Below are 14,367 nucleotides of genomic sequence, written 5' to 3' on the forward strand. Positions count from 1 at the left end.
CCTGCTTGTTCAGTATTTGTGTCCTTAAACTCCAAAGTTCGTGGGTTGAGGAGATTCAGATAGGAATGTTCCAGAACAGTGGCTCGTACTAAACCTCACTAGCACATATTTGTGTCCAGGAGAAAGACTGTTGGTCCAAGTAGTTTTGTATGCACTAGGAGAAGATTCTGGCTGAGTGGAAGCTAATCACTGTATGCTGTTGTGGATTGGCTCGGCACAAACTGCATCACAGTTAAATTAGGGGAATAGAATTGTAATAAATACCAGCTTTCTTTATGTATTCTGCTGCTGTGCAAATTAGGGTTTGTTTTACCATTTCCCCCTGACTTGCAGTCCTAACCTGTATCTCTCTCCATGCTGAATTCGGGCTGTTTGCCATCTGTGTGCCTTCGTGTTGCCTTTGAAAGGGATGGATTTTGTGTAATCAAGGTGTTGTTCTGTGCTGTTGGTTCTCTTGCTCCCAAGGGTGTAGGCAACTCTTTGATCAGTCTCTTAGTACAGGTTAAATGTATTTTTATAAATATCAGGGTGAGAGTTGAAATCCTGAGGTTTGTTGGGCAGTGTTTTTCTAGTAGCACGTGAATCAGCAAGTTCTGGGTTCCGTTCCTCTGAACTGCAGGCCTGGGAGCTGCTGAGCCCTGGGGCAGAGCTCTGGCTGCCTGCAGCAGGTCTGTCCCCACTCCTCCTCTTCCAAACTGCTGAGCCACTGTTCTTTTTTGCACTTACCAGGGGGAGCTCACCTTAGTGCCTGGACCCCCTTGGGCTCTCACCAGCCCCGTGCTGAGGAGTGGTGGGTGGTCCCTGCTCTGTGCTGCTCCAGCTCTTGGACCCAGAGTCTTGAACTAGATTCTTTTTCACTGTATGAAAAATAATATTGATATTGATTAAAAATTAATTAAAAATGGACTTCTGCATCAGTGCATTCTGAAGCAGAACTTCAGATGGGTCTTGTGCTTTTTGTTGTATAAAAATATCTTGAGTAACGCGTGCGTAAGAATCTTGTATGATGTCTGTAATGGGGGGGAAGGTGTGTGTTCTCTGGCTGCTGTCACACAGCAGTTGGTAGTGCTGTGAACTGTCCTGTTGGGATTTCTACCTTTCAGGCTGTCTTTGGTTTTTATATAATATTGTAGTTTTTTAATATGCATATGTTTTTAGAAAATACTTTATACGCAATGATACAGATTACTTTTTTAAAAAATGTTTCTCTGAAAAATAAAAGATCTTTAGGAGTGCTTCTCCAAACTTTTTGTCAGAGCAGCTCTGCATCCTGGGAGAAGTGTTCTGGGATATGTGTGACAGCATTTGGGCAGCTGTACTTGGAGCTTTCTCCATCACCTCCTGTGACTGTAGTGTTAACAGAAGCAAAATAATACACAAAATAATTCCTGGCTTAGTATATTTATTCTTTTTTCCCTCTTCTGCTTAATGAAGTAATAATACTGAACTTACAATAATGCTCTTGGACTTTCCTTCTTCCTTTTAGATCTGAACCACAGTGGTCTAGGATCCCATTATGAAAATTCTCACTGGGGACCAGTCTCTTCAAATAGTGACTCCAGCACAAACTGGGATAAAGTTATCGTAGACGGCTCTGACAAAGAAGCATGGCCATCAATCACTGGCAGTGACCCAGAGCTGACTTCAGAATGTATGGACACTGACTCTGCCTCCAGCTCTGGGTCAGAGCGGAACCTCGTTATCATGGCTTCAGGGAGCACAGGCGGAGAAGGCGATGGCATTCGCAATGGCATCGGACATGGGTCTCAGAATAAGTTTGTGGTTGGTAGCAACAGCAATAATGTGGGCAATGGAAGTATTAATGGGCCGTGGGGGTTATCCCATGGATCCATAATAAGCACATGTCAAGTTTCTGTGGATGCTCCTGACAGCAAATCTGAAAGTAGCAACAATAGAATGAATGCTTGGGGCACCATAAACTCTTCATCAAATGGAGGGTTAAATCCAAGCACTTTGAATTCAAATGGCAACCATGGTGCCTGGTCCGTGTTGGAGAACAGTGGACATGCCCTGAAAGGGTCCGTGGGGAGTGGGAGTCCTGGCACAAGCATTCAGTGCAGTACCATAGGTCAGATGGCCAACAGCCAGAGTATTAACTCGAAAGTGGGTGGCTCAGCCCACGGTTCCTGGGGAAGCCTTCAGGAAAGTTGTGATTCTGAATTAAATGGTACAAGGAATGTTTCATTCAGTGGGCAACCTCAAAACCTTAACACTGAAATGAATGGACCAAATAACACTACTAACTTTATGACCTCTAGTTTACCAAACTCTGCTGGTTCGGTGCAGATGAACGAGCTGCCCAACACCGCAGGGCCCGGGGCCTGGCGCGTGAGCACAATGAATCATTCTCAGATTCAGGCCTCTCCAGTGGCAAACGGCACTTCCATCTCTCACCTGAGCAACGGTGAGGCCAAAGCCAGCGGCTCTTACGGTACTACCTGGGGTGCCTATGGTTCCAGTTACTCTGGAGACAAATGTCCAGGCCCAAACAGCCAAGCTAATGGTGACACTGTGAATGCAACTCTAATGCAGCCGGGCGGGAGCGGGCCTGGCAGCACTAACTTTCAAATCAATGGGAATAAAGGAGGAGGGGTGTGGGAGGCAGGGACAGTCAACTCCCAGAACATGCCGTGGGGAAGCGGGAACGGTGCAAGTGCTGGTGGGAGCAGAAGAGGATGGGGCAACCCTGCACAAAGCACTGGCACTAACATTTCCAACGGGGAATGGAGCAAACTGCCTAGTAATCAGCATTCCAATGAAAGTGTGAATGGAAACAGCAGGAAGTTTACAAATGGATGGAAGTCTACTGAGGAGGATGATCTTAACAGCCAGAGTTCTGCTGCTTCCCAGATGGCTGAGCAGAACAGCACATGGGCCAAAACAGGTACGGGGGACAGCGAGGGGAGCTCGGAGAGCACTGGGTGCCATGAGGACAGAGGAGCTGCAGAAGGCCAGAACCGAGAGAGGAGGAAGGTTGACCAGCACACGTTACTCCAAAGCATAGTGAACAGAACTGACTTAGATCCACGTGTCCTCTCCAACTCTGGCTGGGGACAGACTCCAATCAAACAGAACACTGCCTGGGATACCGAAACGTCACCGAGGGGTGAAAGAAAAACTGACAATGGGACAGAGGCCTGGGGGGGCTCTGTGACACAGACTTCCAGCTCAGGGGGGTGTGTGGATAGACCTAGCCCTAATAATAACGATACCTCATCTGTATCGGGGTGGGGAGATCCAAAGTCTGCTACAAGGTGGGGAGACTCCAAAGGGTCAAACAGCCAAGGGGGGTGGGAAGAAGATTCTGCTGCTACAGTAATGGTCAAGAGCAATCAATCATGGGGAAGTGGCAAAGAGGAAAAGTCATCCTGGAATGACACACCGAAGATGAAGCAGGGATGGGGAGATGGACAGAAGGCCAGCCAGGGTTGGGCAGCGTCTGCCAGTGATAGCTGGGGAGAAAATTCCAGAAGTAACCATTGGGGTGAGGCAAAGAAATCCAGTTCTGGAGGTAGCAACAGCGACAGGTCGGTGTCTGGTTGGAATGAGCCAGGTAAATCGAATTCTGTTACTTGGGGAGGTAATAATGCAAACCCAAACAACCCTTCAGGATGGGATGAGCCTGCAAAGTCTAATCAGAACCAGGGCTGGGGAGACCCTCCAAAATCCAATCAACCTCAAGTCTGGGGGGACTCATCAAAGCCAGTCAGCTCTCCAGAATGGAACAAACAAGATGTTGGCTCTTGGGGAGCCCCGTCTGCCACAAACAAACCCCCTGGGTCGGGCTGGCTTGGGGGGCCGATGCCAGCCCCGGCAAAGGAGGAAGAGCCCACGGGCTGGGAGGAGCCATCCCCTGAATCCATACGCCGGAAAATGGAGATTGATGATGGAACTTCTGCTTGGGGTGATCCAAGCAAATACAACTACAAAAATGTGAATATGTGGAATAAAAATGTCCCAAACAGTAGCAGCAGTTCAGACCAGCAAGCACAGGTACATCCGCAGCTACTGTCTTCAAGTGCCATGACTAGCAAGGAGAGCAGTTCGGGTTCTGGTAAGCCTGGCTTTTATCCAGATTTGTGTTTTCCGATGATTTTAAAACAATTTTTTATTCTTGCTTCATAGAACAATGGAAAGGTTCGATGGAAAGGACAAAGTGCTGATGAAGTCAGCTTTTTATTTATTAGAAAAATGAACAGCAGGGCTCATAGAGGTTTGATGGTTTTGTACAGATTGGGAGATCTGTTCTAGTTTCAAATAGCTGCAGTAATAAGGACTAGACAGTTCTGTTTGAGTTCTGGGGAGTGGGAACATGGAGAAAATATTTAAGATAGTGTCTGAGGAATGAAACTTTTTCTATATGATTCTAAAACAGTTAAAACTTAATATTGCCAATGAGCCTCCCCGAAAAAAGCATTGAGACAGAATGAAGGATGCTGGGTTTATACAGACTTGGGATCAGACTTTCTGGTCTTGTAGTTTCATGAGCAGTGAATAACAATTTTGGGGAGGAGCTTAGATGGGATTTAGGAAGTATCTTGTGCTCTATCTCTTTTTCAAGTGCAGAGAGGGGTCACTTAGATGTAATGAGCAACTCTTAGGAGCTTAATATCTTAGAAATTTGTATTATCGAAATGTAATTCTTCAGATACAAAATTTGTGTTTCTGTGATTACTTTTATTTATGGAACAGCTTGCAGTTGTAATAATGACCCTCACACAAAATGGAAATGTGTGCTCTCACGCTTTTTATTGTATGTTATGGATCTAGGAAAAGCAAAACACTTGAGTCTCTTTAGATAGCTTTTAAATCCTGTTCAAAACCATGCCAGTAACTCCCCCTGCTTTGCAAAGGTTGGGGAGAGCCTTCTACTCCAGCCACTACTGTAGATAACGGAACTTCAGCGTGGGGTAAGCCCATGGACACTGGTACGAGCTGGGGAGAGCCCGTCAGCGATGCAGGAGGCACCTCTGGCTGGGGAAATGCTCCTCTTGGGCAACAGCCTCCAAATAAACCTGGTGAGTGCTCTCTGTGTCATCCTGGAACAAGTGTGTTTGAGGGAGGTGAAGTACCTCTGTGGAAGCTTCACGTTTTTGAGGGTGTTTACCTTGCAGTCAGCATCAAGCTGTGTTTGGTGTGAAGGACAGCAGCTGCCACTGAAATGTTCATGTGCTGGGTTTTTTTCACAACCAGGGCCTAAATCTATGCAAGATAGTTGGTGTGGAGATGATATGCCATTGACAGGCAGTCGTCAGACCAGCTGGGAGGAAGAGGAGGATGTCGAGATTGGAATGTGGAACAGCAGTTCCTCACAAGAAGCCAACCCATCGTTAAACTGGCCACCCTACATGAAGAAAATGCCCACAAAGGTAAGGAGCAGCTCGGGGCAAGGCTTGTTGTCATTTCTGAAAGCTAAGTCAGAAGGGATTCCTGCATGACTGCAGCACTGCTGCACTTTAATTTTCTTCTTAACACTTTGTGATGTAATTGAAGCAGTCGCTCATAAATACTTGAGTTTCACAGAAATTCCTTTCTGTTTTTAAGGGAATAATGAAAGGTGGAAATAAGCAAGATGAAACATGGATCAATCCATTCATTAAGCAATTCACAAATCTCAGTTTTTCAGTAAGTAACTGCCTTTGTCTGGCTTTGCTGCCTTCCCACAGGGCTGGTTACCGTGTACAGACTTTGAAATGCTCAGTGTTCATCTTCATCGTGGTTTTCTTTTTACTTGTGTTCGTCTCCCCTCGGTCACCCATCCCTTTTCTTTGCATTCTCATTACAAAAAGAGCTCTTTGTTGATGAAAAGTGGGTTTGTAACCGCTACCCAGGTGTTCATCCCGTAATCTGTTGCTTTACTCCATGTTACGTGGGAGTTTTGGTGAGAGAACCTGTTCTCAGTTGGATAGCAACTAAAGGGAGAAAATGCTTTCAAATAGCATCTGATTGTCTCGATTTTTCTCTCTTGCAGGTTTGAATTGAAATAGTGTGTAAGAATCTTTGTTTTAGCTCTTAAAAATACTATTATTAAATAATTGCGATTCATTTTATTGCTTCAGAGAGAATCACCAGAAGAAACCATACAGAGCAATAAGATGGACATGTCTGGAGGTAAGAACAGCAGAACCAAGCTGGGCTTTATTGCTTTTCCTCCCAGATTATCTTGTAGCTTATATCCTTCTGTAAATTACTTTTAAAATATAAATGTATATGTTGCTATATGTAGTTAAATATATATTTCCCTAAAGAAGAGGAATACTCTTGTGGAGAAAAATATTTATGTGTGCGAGTAATGTTCCACACCTGCATTACCTGGTTGCTATAGGAATATTAACCATATATCAAGCTAAGCTTATATATATTTATATATATTAAACTGACATAAGAGAATGTTTTCAGGGCACGGTGGGTTTGTTTCTTGTAATACAAATATCTTGATTGCCCTCTGGGCACTTCACTGGCTATAAACAGAAACGTTCCAAATCCCACACTCACTCATTGGGTTCATTCTTGGAAACACATGTTCAGTCCTAAGAACTACATTAATACTGAATGATTATTTTAGAAACATTTAAAACTGAGTGTAAAATTACTTGGAAGCAGTTGGGGTTTTTTTTGATCTTTTAGCAAATAAAAAATAGTATAATTCTTTAATACATTAATAACAATATACTATGATGATAGAATGTTTAAGTAAAAGTAATTGTAGCATTGTAGTTTTTATTGTAGTTACTCTTTTTTTATTCCACTTTAAAATTGGTTATTTTCACTTTGAGGCTCACAGTCTCTTGTGTAAAGAAACTGTCTGTTGAGTTTTAGATTTTAATATTAATGGCAGGCCTGATACTTAAATTATTTCACGTTTAAACAATTACATGTTCTTGGTTTTAAGAGAAAACAGAGTAATGTTTGCATGAAGCCTTGAAAAATCATGGTGCTGATTCCATGTTTCCAGTTGTCTGTAGCCATCGATACACAAGGTTTCCTTTCCCTTTTCAGTAAAGCCCAGAGAGTTTAAAGCTAAAGTGATGTTTCTTTTATGAGTCTCCTGCCCAAGAGCAGTGTTAGTTCAGGTCTTCATGAGCACAGGCTGGTTCTGCTGTAGCTGAAGCCTGAAGGACACCTGAGTGCTGCAGCCACTGTCCCCTGCCCGCAGGGTTACTGCAGGACAAGCGGATGGAGATGGACAAGCACGGCCTCGGCGTTGGAGATTACAATCGTGTGGTTGGAAAAGGCCCTGGCTCTCGTCCCCAAATTCCCAAAGAGTCTTCCATGGATCGCGGTCCTTACTTCGATAAGGTCAGTGGAGTCTCACTGGTGGACACTTCTGAACTCCTCTGACTCTGCATTCTGAGCAGTTACCTGTGTGCTCCTGAGCTCTCTGCGGGTAGTGTAGAGGGGAGCGAGGGCTTTCTGGTTAATCCAGGAGATATGAGCTGTTCTTTTTAACTCACTGACATACAGTACTAAGCACTTTCTGTAGCCCTTTGCGGTGCCAATGACTAACCTGATCTCTTTTGTTTTCTGCCTATTTCCTGCTGGTGCTGGACTGTCCTGTGACTCTTCCCTTCTGCTCCTGGCAATGGTTTCTCCCTTCTGCTTGCTTGCTGGCTGGTTGTTGCGCCTCGGTTTGTCTGTCCCATCAGGATGGCATTGTAGCAGACGAGTCCCAAAACATGCAGTTTATGTCCAATCAAAACATGAAGCTTCCCCCTTCAAATAATGCACTACCTAACCAAGCCCTGGGCTCCCTAGCAGGGCTGGGTATGCAAAACTTGAATTCTGTTAGACAGGTAAGGCTATGTGCATGTTACTTGACAGCATTTAATGCCTTTTGATATAACATTGTAGCTGCCTATGTGATTGACATGTGTTTAACTTGTAACTGAAATGAGTGGGGTGGGAGAAGCAGCAGAACCTTTATTGTCACTGACTGTCCATCCTTTCTCCAGAATGGCAATCCCAGTGTGTTTGGTGTTGGGAATATAGCAGCACAGCCCAGGAGCATGCAGCAGCCTCCAGCACAACCTCTTAATTCATCTCAGCCTAATCCACGTGCTCAAGTGCCTCCTCCATTACTATCCCCTCAGGTAACTGAGTACAGAAACCATTCTGTGTATAGACTACCTAAATGCTGCTTCAGAAAATTGTCCCTTGTTTGTTGGTGTTGCTCATATTTATTCTGTAAATATTTGGGAACATATTTGGCTTGATAAGTGTTTCAGAAACCAGGCAGCTGTTGACCAGAGGTTATAATGTTCTCCATATTCCGGGCTAAGTTACAGTCAGTCACTCTCGGTCCCGGTCTGTTTTGCAGGTTCCAGTATCATTACTGAAGTATGCACCAAACAACGGTGGCCTGAGCCCACTTTTTGGCCCACAACAGGTAGCCATGTTGAATCAACTGTCCCAGTTAAACCAGCTTTCTCAGATCTCCCAGTTACAGGTAAGCTGCCCAGCGGGTCGCTCGGTGTTGTGTGGGTGAGTGGGGCCTGGCCCGGGCTGGGACTGCTCTAACCCCCCCCCCAATGTCTCGCAGCGGCTGTTGGCTCAGCAGCAGAAGGCGCAGACTCCAAGGAGCATACCTTCGGGGGGTCGGCAGCAGCAGGAGCAGCAGGTAAACAAACACCTTTATTTTAACTTCTCAAACTCTCTTTACAACTGTTTTTCATCCTGAGCTCCATTTCTTGCTGTGAATTGTATCGAAGTGTGCAGGAGTGAATTGGGTTCGATGGGCCCTAAGGGAGGGACTCGGTGCTGGGGTTTGGCTGTGCAGGATGCACGGAGCACAGAGATGCATTTCATTCTCTTCCTGTAAATGTGGAAAAGCTTTTGCCCATTGATATTGTAACTGCTCTGTTTTTTTAAGGGTCGATCTCTTAGTATGCAGCAACAGATGATGCAACAGTCCCGTCAGCTTGATCCAAACCTGTTAATGAAGCAGCAAACTCCACCCTCTCAACAGCAGTCACTCCATCAGCCCTCCATGAAATCCTTCCTTGAGAATGTCATACCCCACGCTACTCCTGAGCTGCAGAAAGGGCCGTCACCAATCAATGCATTCAGCAGCTTCCCTATAGGTGGGTCTCCTGCAGTCAGTCAGTGCTTGTGTGACACAGACCCTACTTTTCCCCTTGCCTGTCTCCTAAAACAGTGACTGTAATCCAGTCAGCACTTCCCATTTCAGTGGAAGTATTAATTCTTTGTGGGGCTTACCCAGTTACCCTTGTTCACCAAAGAGCTTTTCCCCAAGTACTCTCATTCCCGGTGACTGTCTGGGTCTCAGTGCCGAATGCTTTACAGTCCTAAGGAATGGCTGGCTCCTTTTAGTGCTTCTTTTATCCCATGGGTCCCTTGGGATCAAAGTGGTACAAAGTCCTGGTTCCTGGAGCTAAAAAACTTTTAGAAGTAGAATCCATTCAAAGAATCCATTGATGTAGCCACATTTCTTTGGATTTCCACAATGATTTCCAATGACTAGAATTGCACAGGTAGAACAAACTGTCAGTTTGCCTGTTAGTGGTTTAGCCTAGGAAAAAACCTTTTGGATCTGCATTTTTAAAGAATGGTTGTCTCATTTCAGGCAAAATGTCTGAACATTTATAAATAAAAACATCTCCTGTTTCTTTCTCCCTATGTTTCCAGGCTTCTGTCCAATTTCTACTTCAGAAATTTCAGGCTCGTATATTTTCTCCTTTCTTTAGGTCCCTTTTTTATTGCTATATTACACTTACCACAAGTGTTTTCCATTTACCTCAGTTCCTTACCCCCATTTTTTTCCTCCCCTTCAGTTTTGCTTTTCTTCTCGCTTGTTCTAATTGGGTCATTTCTGTTGGGCTGGTTTCCTTTGCATCCCCATTGCCTTTTGCAGAGCAGTTTGTGTCCTGGGGACTGACACCCCTGTGCTTGCAGGGGGAGCTGTGGAGCCAGCGGGGCAGTGCTGGCCCTGCATGTGCCACACTGAGGTGGCTCGTGGCCACTCCTGGGTCCAGGCTGCTGCTTCATGGTTGCTGGTGATGATTGGCATCAACGTCTAACTATGCTTTCATTCAAAGAACAAGGCATACAAATGAAGTTTTTTAGCTATTGTGGACACTGTGTTGGGTCTAAGGAAAGGAATATTTCACTTCCTCTCCAAACTCCATGCTGGGGAATTGCATCCTGCCTACCTTGGGTTCCTTTCTGTTTCATTCCTGGAGCTGGAATATGCTGTTACAGAGCTGCTTTCTCACCTGAACCATGGCCACGTCTCAGGAACCTGCAGTGTATGAAAGGTGGCTTTGAGATCCCTCAGGACTCTGCCACAGAATAGGTAGGATTTCTTTGGGATGCCCCTGGAGTAGCACTGTATAGTGATACAAGCGTGTGGAGCCACACTCAGTCCTCATAAAAGCTCAAGGGTAAGAGTAGCAGGTTGCTGGAATTTCTTCACTCTTCAGTGAAGAATTGAGTCCAGAGGCGTGTGGTCATGTGAGACGCAGCCCAGTTTGCCCAGTTGTCTCCTGGACAATCCTGTAGGTATGTTATTTTCTCCAGGTTCTTGTAACTGTCAGGGCACCCAGCAAGGAGGTTGTGTTTCCATTCCAGGGAAGGAATTTGTCAGGATTCACTAGATACTCACCCAAAGCAGAGACTGGGGGCCGGTATGTCCTTCTCTCCCTGACCAGTCCTGCAGTCATGTCTCCATTCATTATAGAATTAAGTATTTCTAATAATAAAAACAACCTTTTTCTGCCAAATAGTGAGTATAGCTGAACAATATAAAGTCTTCCAGAATAGGATATGAAAAATTACTTCTGGGAAGAGTGTTTAAGTTATGGATCATGTCCAGGGACTGGTGTCCATCCCTCAGCCCATAGGTCTCTCATACAGGGCAGTGACAGACCTGTGCCTGCCAGGGGCTGGCACTGGCCTGGTCGGAGCTATGCACCTCTGCCAGTTTGGGATCCTCCTAACCCTTCTCTCAGAGGTCTGGCCTCTGCAGTTGCTCCAGAGGTAGAAGGAAGGTTTCTGTGGTGCAGTCACTGCTCTGACAACAGCAAAATACCAGAGGGAGGTGTCAGAAATAGGATCGATCGGACTTTGCTTTTTTCCTGCTTGAGCTGTTGGTAGTTGCTACATTTTTTAAAACTCCATCCTGTTCCAAGCACTTTGTGCAAGGCTTTTCTAAGGGAGGCATTTCTGGCTTCAACTCCTGATCATGCCTTTAAGAAAAACCCCCAGAGAAACAAGCCAGCTTCTCTGTGGCCATGAATGTCCACTCAGGAGAAAGACGAAGCCCTCATTTCCAGTGCTGAAGGAAGGCATTTCTAGGAGACATTTGAGAAGCTCCCTGTGTATCTGTGGCTTTAAGTGAAACCGTTGTAGTGGTTTATTTTCAGAAATGAAGTAATTAGATCTGAGGGGCTGGAAGAGTACCCAGGTATGATTGTGAGTTCAGGATTCTTACAGACCTGGAAAGAGAACAGGCAAAGTCAAAAGTGTGGGCACATTGTCACAGCCCAGAACAGCTGGTTCTCCCAGGTGTTTGGGTTGATTTGGGTGGGCATTGTCTTGATTCTCTGGAGAGAAATGTTTGGAAGTACAGACCACAGCTTAGAGCAGGCCAAGATAAATTCTGTTTGCCCCATATTTTAGTTATTTACATTTTAGTTTCTCTGACTTCCTAATGGCTCTTCCACTGACATTTTTGCATGAGGACTTGAGCTGAGAACTTGGGAGTGCTTTGCATTGCTCAGCTTAGCTTCTGTCTGCCCTGAGTTCACTGTATTAAATGCTAGAATGTTCTTCAAAACCAGGGACTTGGAAGCATGACATAACCATAGCAGTGTGCTCTTCAGTGCTTATTGGGGCTGCAGCAGAGAAGAACAGAAGTAGTAGCTCAGTCTGTATTTCATAAGCTCTGTATGCTTTCAGGAATGAACTCAAACTTGAATGTAAATCTGGATATGAGCAGTATTAAAGAGCCACAATCTCGGCTGAGGAAATGGACTACAGTCGACAGCATTTCTGTGAACACATCCTTAGATCAAAACTCCAGCAAACATGGTACGTTCAGCTGTCCTTGAGCAGCACCTGACGTGGCACATCAGCCTGTCATGTTCTGGGTGTAAGATGCAGCTTTGCTGTGTTTGGGCTGTGGTTGTAACTCCTGTGTTGCTGTGGCTGTCACACTTTGTATTGTGTTCTCTGTGCCACCCTGCTGCTTGTCTTCCACAGCAGCCACAGATTTGCTGACTGTGCTTACAGAGTGATCTTGTGATGAGATTAGTAGAAACATTGTACAGAATTCCTTTTTTAACCAGACTTTTCTGTAAGTGTGACTGTTGCTACTAGTTTTACCTTAATCTCGAGTGGAATGCTTCATATATTTTTAAGCCAAAAGCTTTAGGTTTTCAAGTTTTCTCTCCCACCACCCTGCTGCCCTAAGGCGATTTTTGGGGATTTACCACATTCTGGGCATGGCTGACATTTTTACTGACAGGTTTTGGTTATGAATGTCTTATGTTTGCATTCTAAAACTGGGGAGAGCTTAGAAGGGCTAGACTGGTACCATTGCTGTCCTTAGTTTTAGAGGAGGTGGACTTGGTTGCTTTATGTTTGATTGCAGTAATCAAGATTCATATGACATTTTAACTGTTTCAGTTGCTTGAAATCTCATCCAGTTAAAATTTGAGTCTATAGCCCAAAGATTCTGTGTCTAAAGATAGTTATAAATGTCCCCAGTCTCCTGTTACTGTTCAGTCTCAGATTGTTGGGGTATTTTTAGACGTGACAGCTGCTTTGCTGCTCTGAGGTGACTTTGCTACTGTAGCATGTAGTGACCATACCCTGCAGCTGAACCCCATCCAACTGTTACCACAGGCAGTGGTGGTGTTCCTTTAGCTGTAGGTGATGTTTTCTGACTAGGACTAGGAATTTCCATATTGCATGGAATCCCTGGCTCCCTCAGAACTGTAGCAGAACAGGCTTTGCTGTCTGATAACTTTTAAACCATTCCTTGCTTTGTCTCCAGGGATTTTTAAATTATATATTTTCCCTCCCAAGAATAGAATAAAGGAGTAGAATAAACAGAACTTTGCAGTAGCTAAAGGTCCTTCACATGCTGTAGCCATTTCTTCCTAGAGCCCTCCCACCACAGAATCCATTCACTACCCCCTCTAGCCAGTTGGGGTCCCACAGAATGCTCTCACCCTCAATAGATGTTACATTGAACACATGTACTTTCAGTGAAGGGATTCCATGGAACATTATTCTTACGGTTTTCTCCTGAGTTATTCAGGCACATTTCATTTTAGATTTCCTATATAACCTCCTATATAAGAGGACAGTGAGCTGCCATATATTTCATTAATGATTTACAAGGGTGTGATTTTATATAGGGATATAAAAACTGACTTTAAAAAATATTTGACCTCTGTTTGTGTTTGTTTTTTCTATTCAGGTGCTATTTCAAGTGGTTTTAGGCTGGAAGATTCTCCGTTTGTTCCTTATGACTTTATGAACAGCAGTAATTCTCCAGCCAGCCCTCCCGGCTCCATTGGGGACGGCTGGCCCCGTGCCAAATCGCCTAATGGCTCTAGCAGTGTTAACTGGCCCCCAGGTACAGCTCCACTGCCCTCCCCCTGATGTTCCCCTGGCTTTGTCCTTGGTTCCTTGGGTGTTCCATGTGGAGGGGACAGGAGCCAGCCTCCAGAAGAGCCCAAAGGGTGTTCTTCAGAGATGGAAATGGAGAGCGGGAGTTTTATTGCGCAGAGAAAAGTGTATCTGCCTGGGGTGATGGGAGCAGAGAAACTAGAAATTAAGTGAATGAAGTGAAGACTAAATTAAGTAAAAGGGTTTGGATTTTTGGTCATTAAGAGATGTATTGTTTAGACAGCTGTTTCATGTTTTAAAAAATAATCAAAATAAGCTTCTTTTCTGCATTTGTGTTCCTAGAGTTTCGCCCTGGTGAGCCATGGAAAGGTTATCCAAACATCGACCCCGAGACTGACCCTTACGTCACTCCTGGCAGTGTCATAAACAATCTCTCAATTAATACTGTGCGGGAAGTTGACCACCTCAGGGACAGGAACAGTGGTATGCTCCACTCCATTCATTGTGTGACCTTCCCTCAGTCTCTCGTGGAGATATTTCCTGCTTGCTCCTCTCCTGGTCTGTCCCTTGTGTTGTGGATTTGGGTTGTGTTTGCTGCTTGCTCTCCTCCTGGTTTATCTCTTGTGTTGTGCCTGTCACAGCTGCCAAGCTCATCCTTGGCTCGGCTTGCTTGCTGATGCAGTGCAGCAGCTATCCCGGGAATGTGGGCAGAGGAGCTGTGCTCTGCATCCTGATGTCAGCTGTGCACAC

The 14,367-nt window shown here is 45.0% G+C and overlaps 1 protein-coding gene across 6 annotated transcripts in view; it reads left to right on the top strand.

The window, feature by feature from the left end:
- Nucleotides 1-14,367, top strand: part of TNRC6A (trinucleotide repeat containing adaptor 6A) — a 43,066-nt gene that overhangs the window by 23,971 nt on the left and 4,728 nt on the right. For 2 of the 6 annotated variants that reach the window (XM_032703669.1, XM_032703668.1), the window contains exons 7-21: nucleotides 1,487-4,075; nucleotides 4,875-5,039; nucleotides 5,215-5,390; nucleotides 5,566-5,646; nucleotides 6,081-6,132; nucleotides 7,178-7,320; nucleotides 7,668-7,814; nucleotides 7,974-8,111; nucleotides 8,339-8,467; nucleotides 8,561-8,638; nucleotides 8,891-9,101; nucleotides 9,667-9,699; nucleotides 11,938-12,069; nucleotides 13,466-13,624; nucleotides 13,960-14,100. In XM_032703669.1, the coding sequence (XP_032559560.1) occupies nucleotides 1,487-4,075; nucleotides 4,875-5,039; nucleotides 5,215-5,390; nucleotides 5,566-5,646; nucleotides 6,081-6,132; nucleotides 7,178-7,320; nucleotides 7,668-7,814; nucleotides 7,974-8,111; nucleotides 8,339-8,467; nucleotides 8,561-8,638; nucleotides 8,891-9,101; nucleotides 9,667-9,699; nucleotides 11,938-12,069; nucleotides 13,466-13,624; nucleotides 13,960-14,100 (4,374 nt within the window). The remainder of the gene's footprint in view (nucleotides 1-1,486; nucleotides 4,076-4,874; nucleotides 5,040-5,214; nucleotides 5,391-5,565; nucleotides 5,647-6,080; nucleotides 6,133-7,177; nucleotides 7,321-7,667; nucleotides 7,815-7,973; nucleotides 8,112-8,338; nucleotides 8,468-8,560; nucleotides 8,639-8,890; nucleotides 9,102-9,666; nucleotides 9,700-11,937; nucleotides 12,070-13,465; nucleotides 13,625-13,959; nucleotides 14,101-14,367) is intronic. The other 4 variants (XM_032703674.1, XM_032703670.1, XM_032703671.1 and 1 more) reach the window with 3 other exon arrangements.

The sequence above is a fragment of the Chiroxiphia lanceolata genome, chromosome 16 (genome assembly GCF_009829145.1).
Source record: "Chiroxiphia lanceolata isolate bChiLan1 chromosome 16, bChiLan1.pri, whole genome shotgun sequence".
Lineage (NCBI taxonomy): Eukaryota > Metazoa > Chordata > Aves > Passeriformes > Pipridae > Chiroxiphia > Chiroxiphia lanceolata.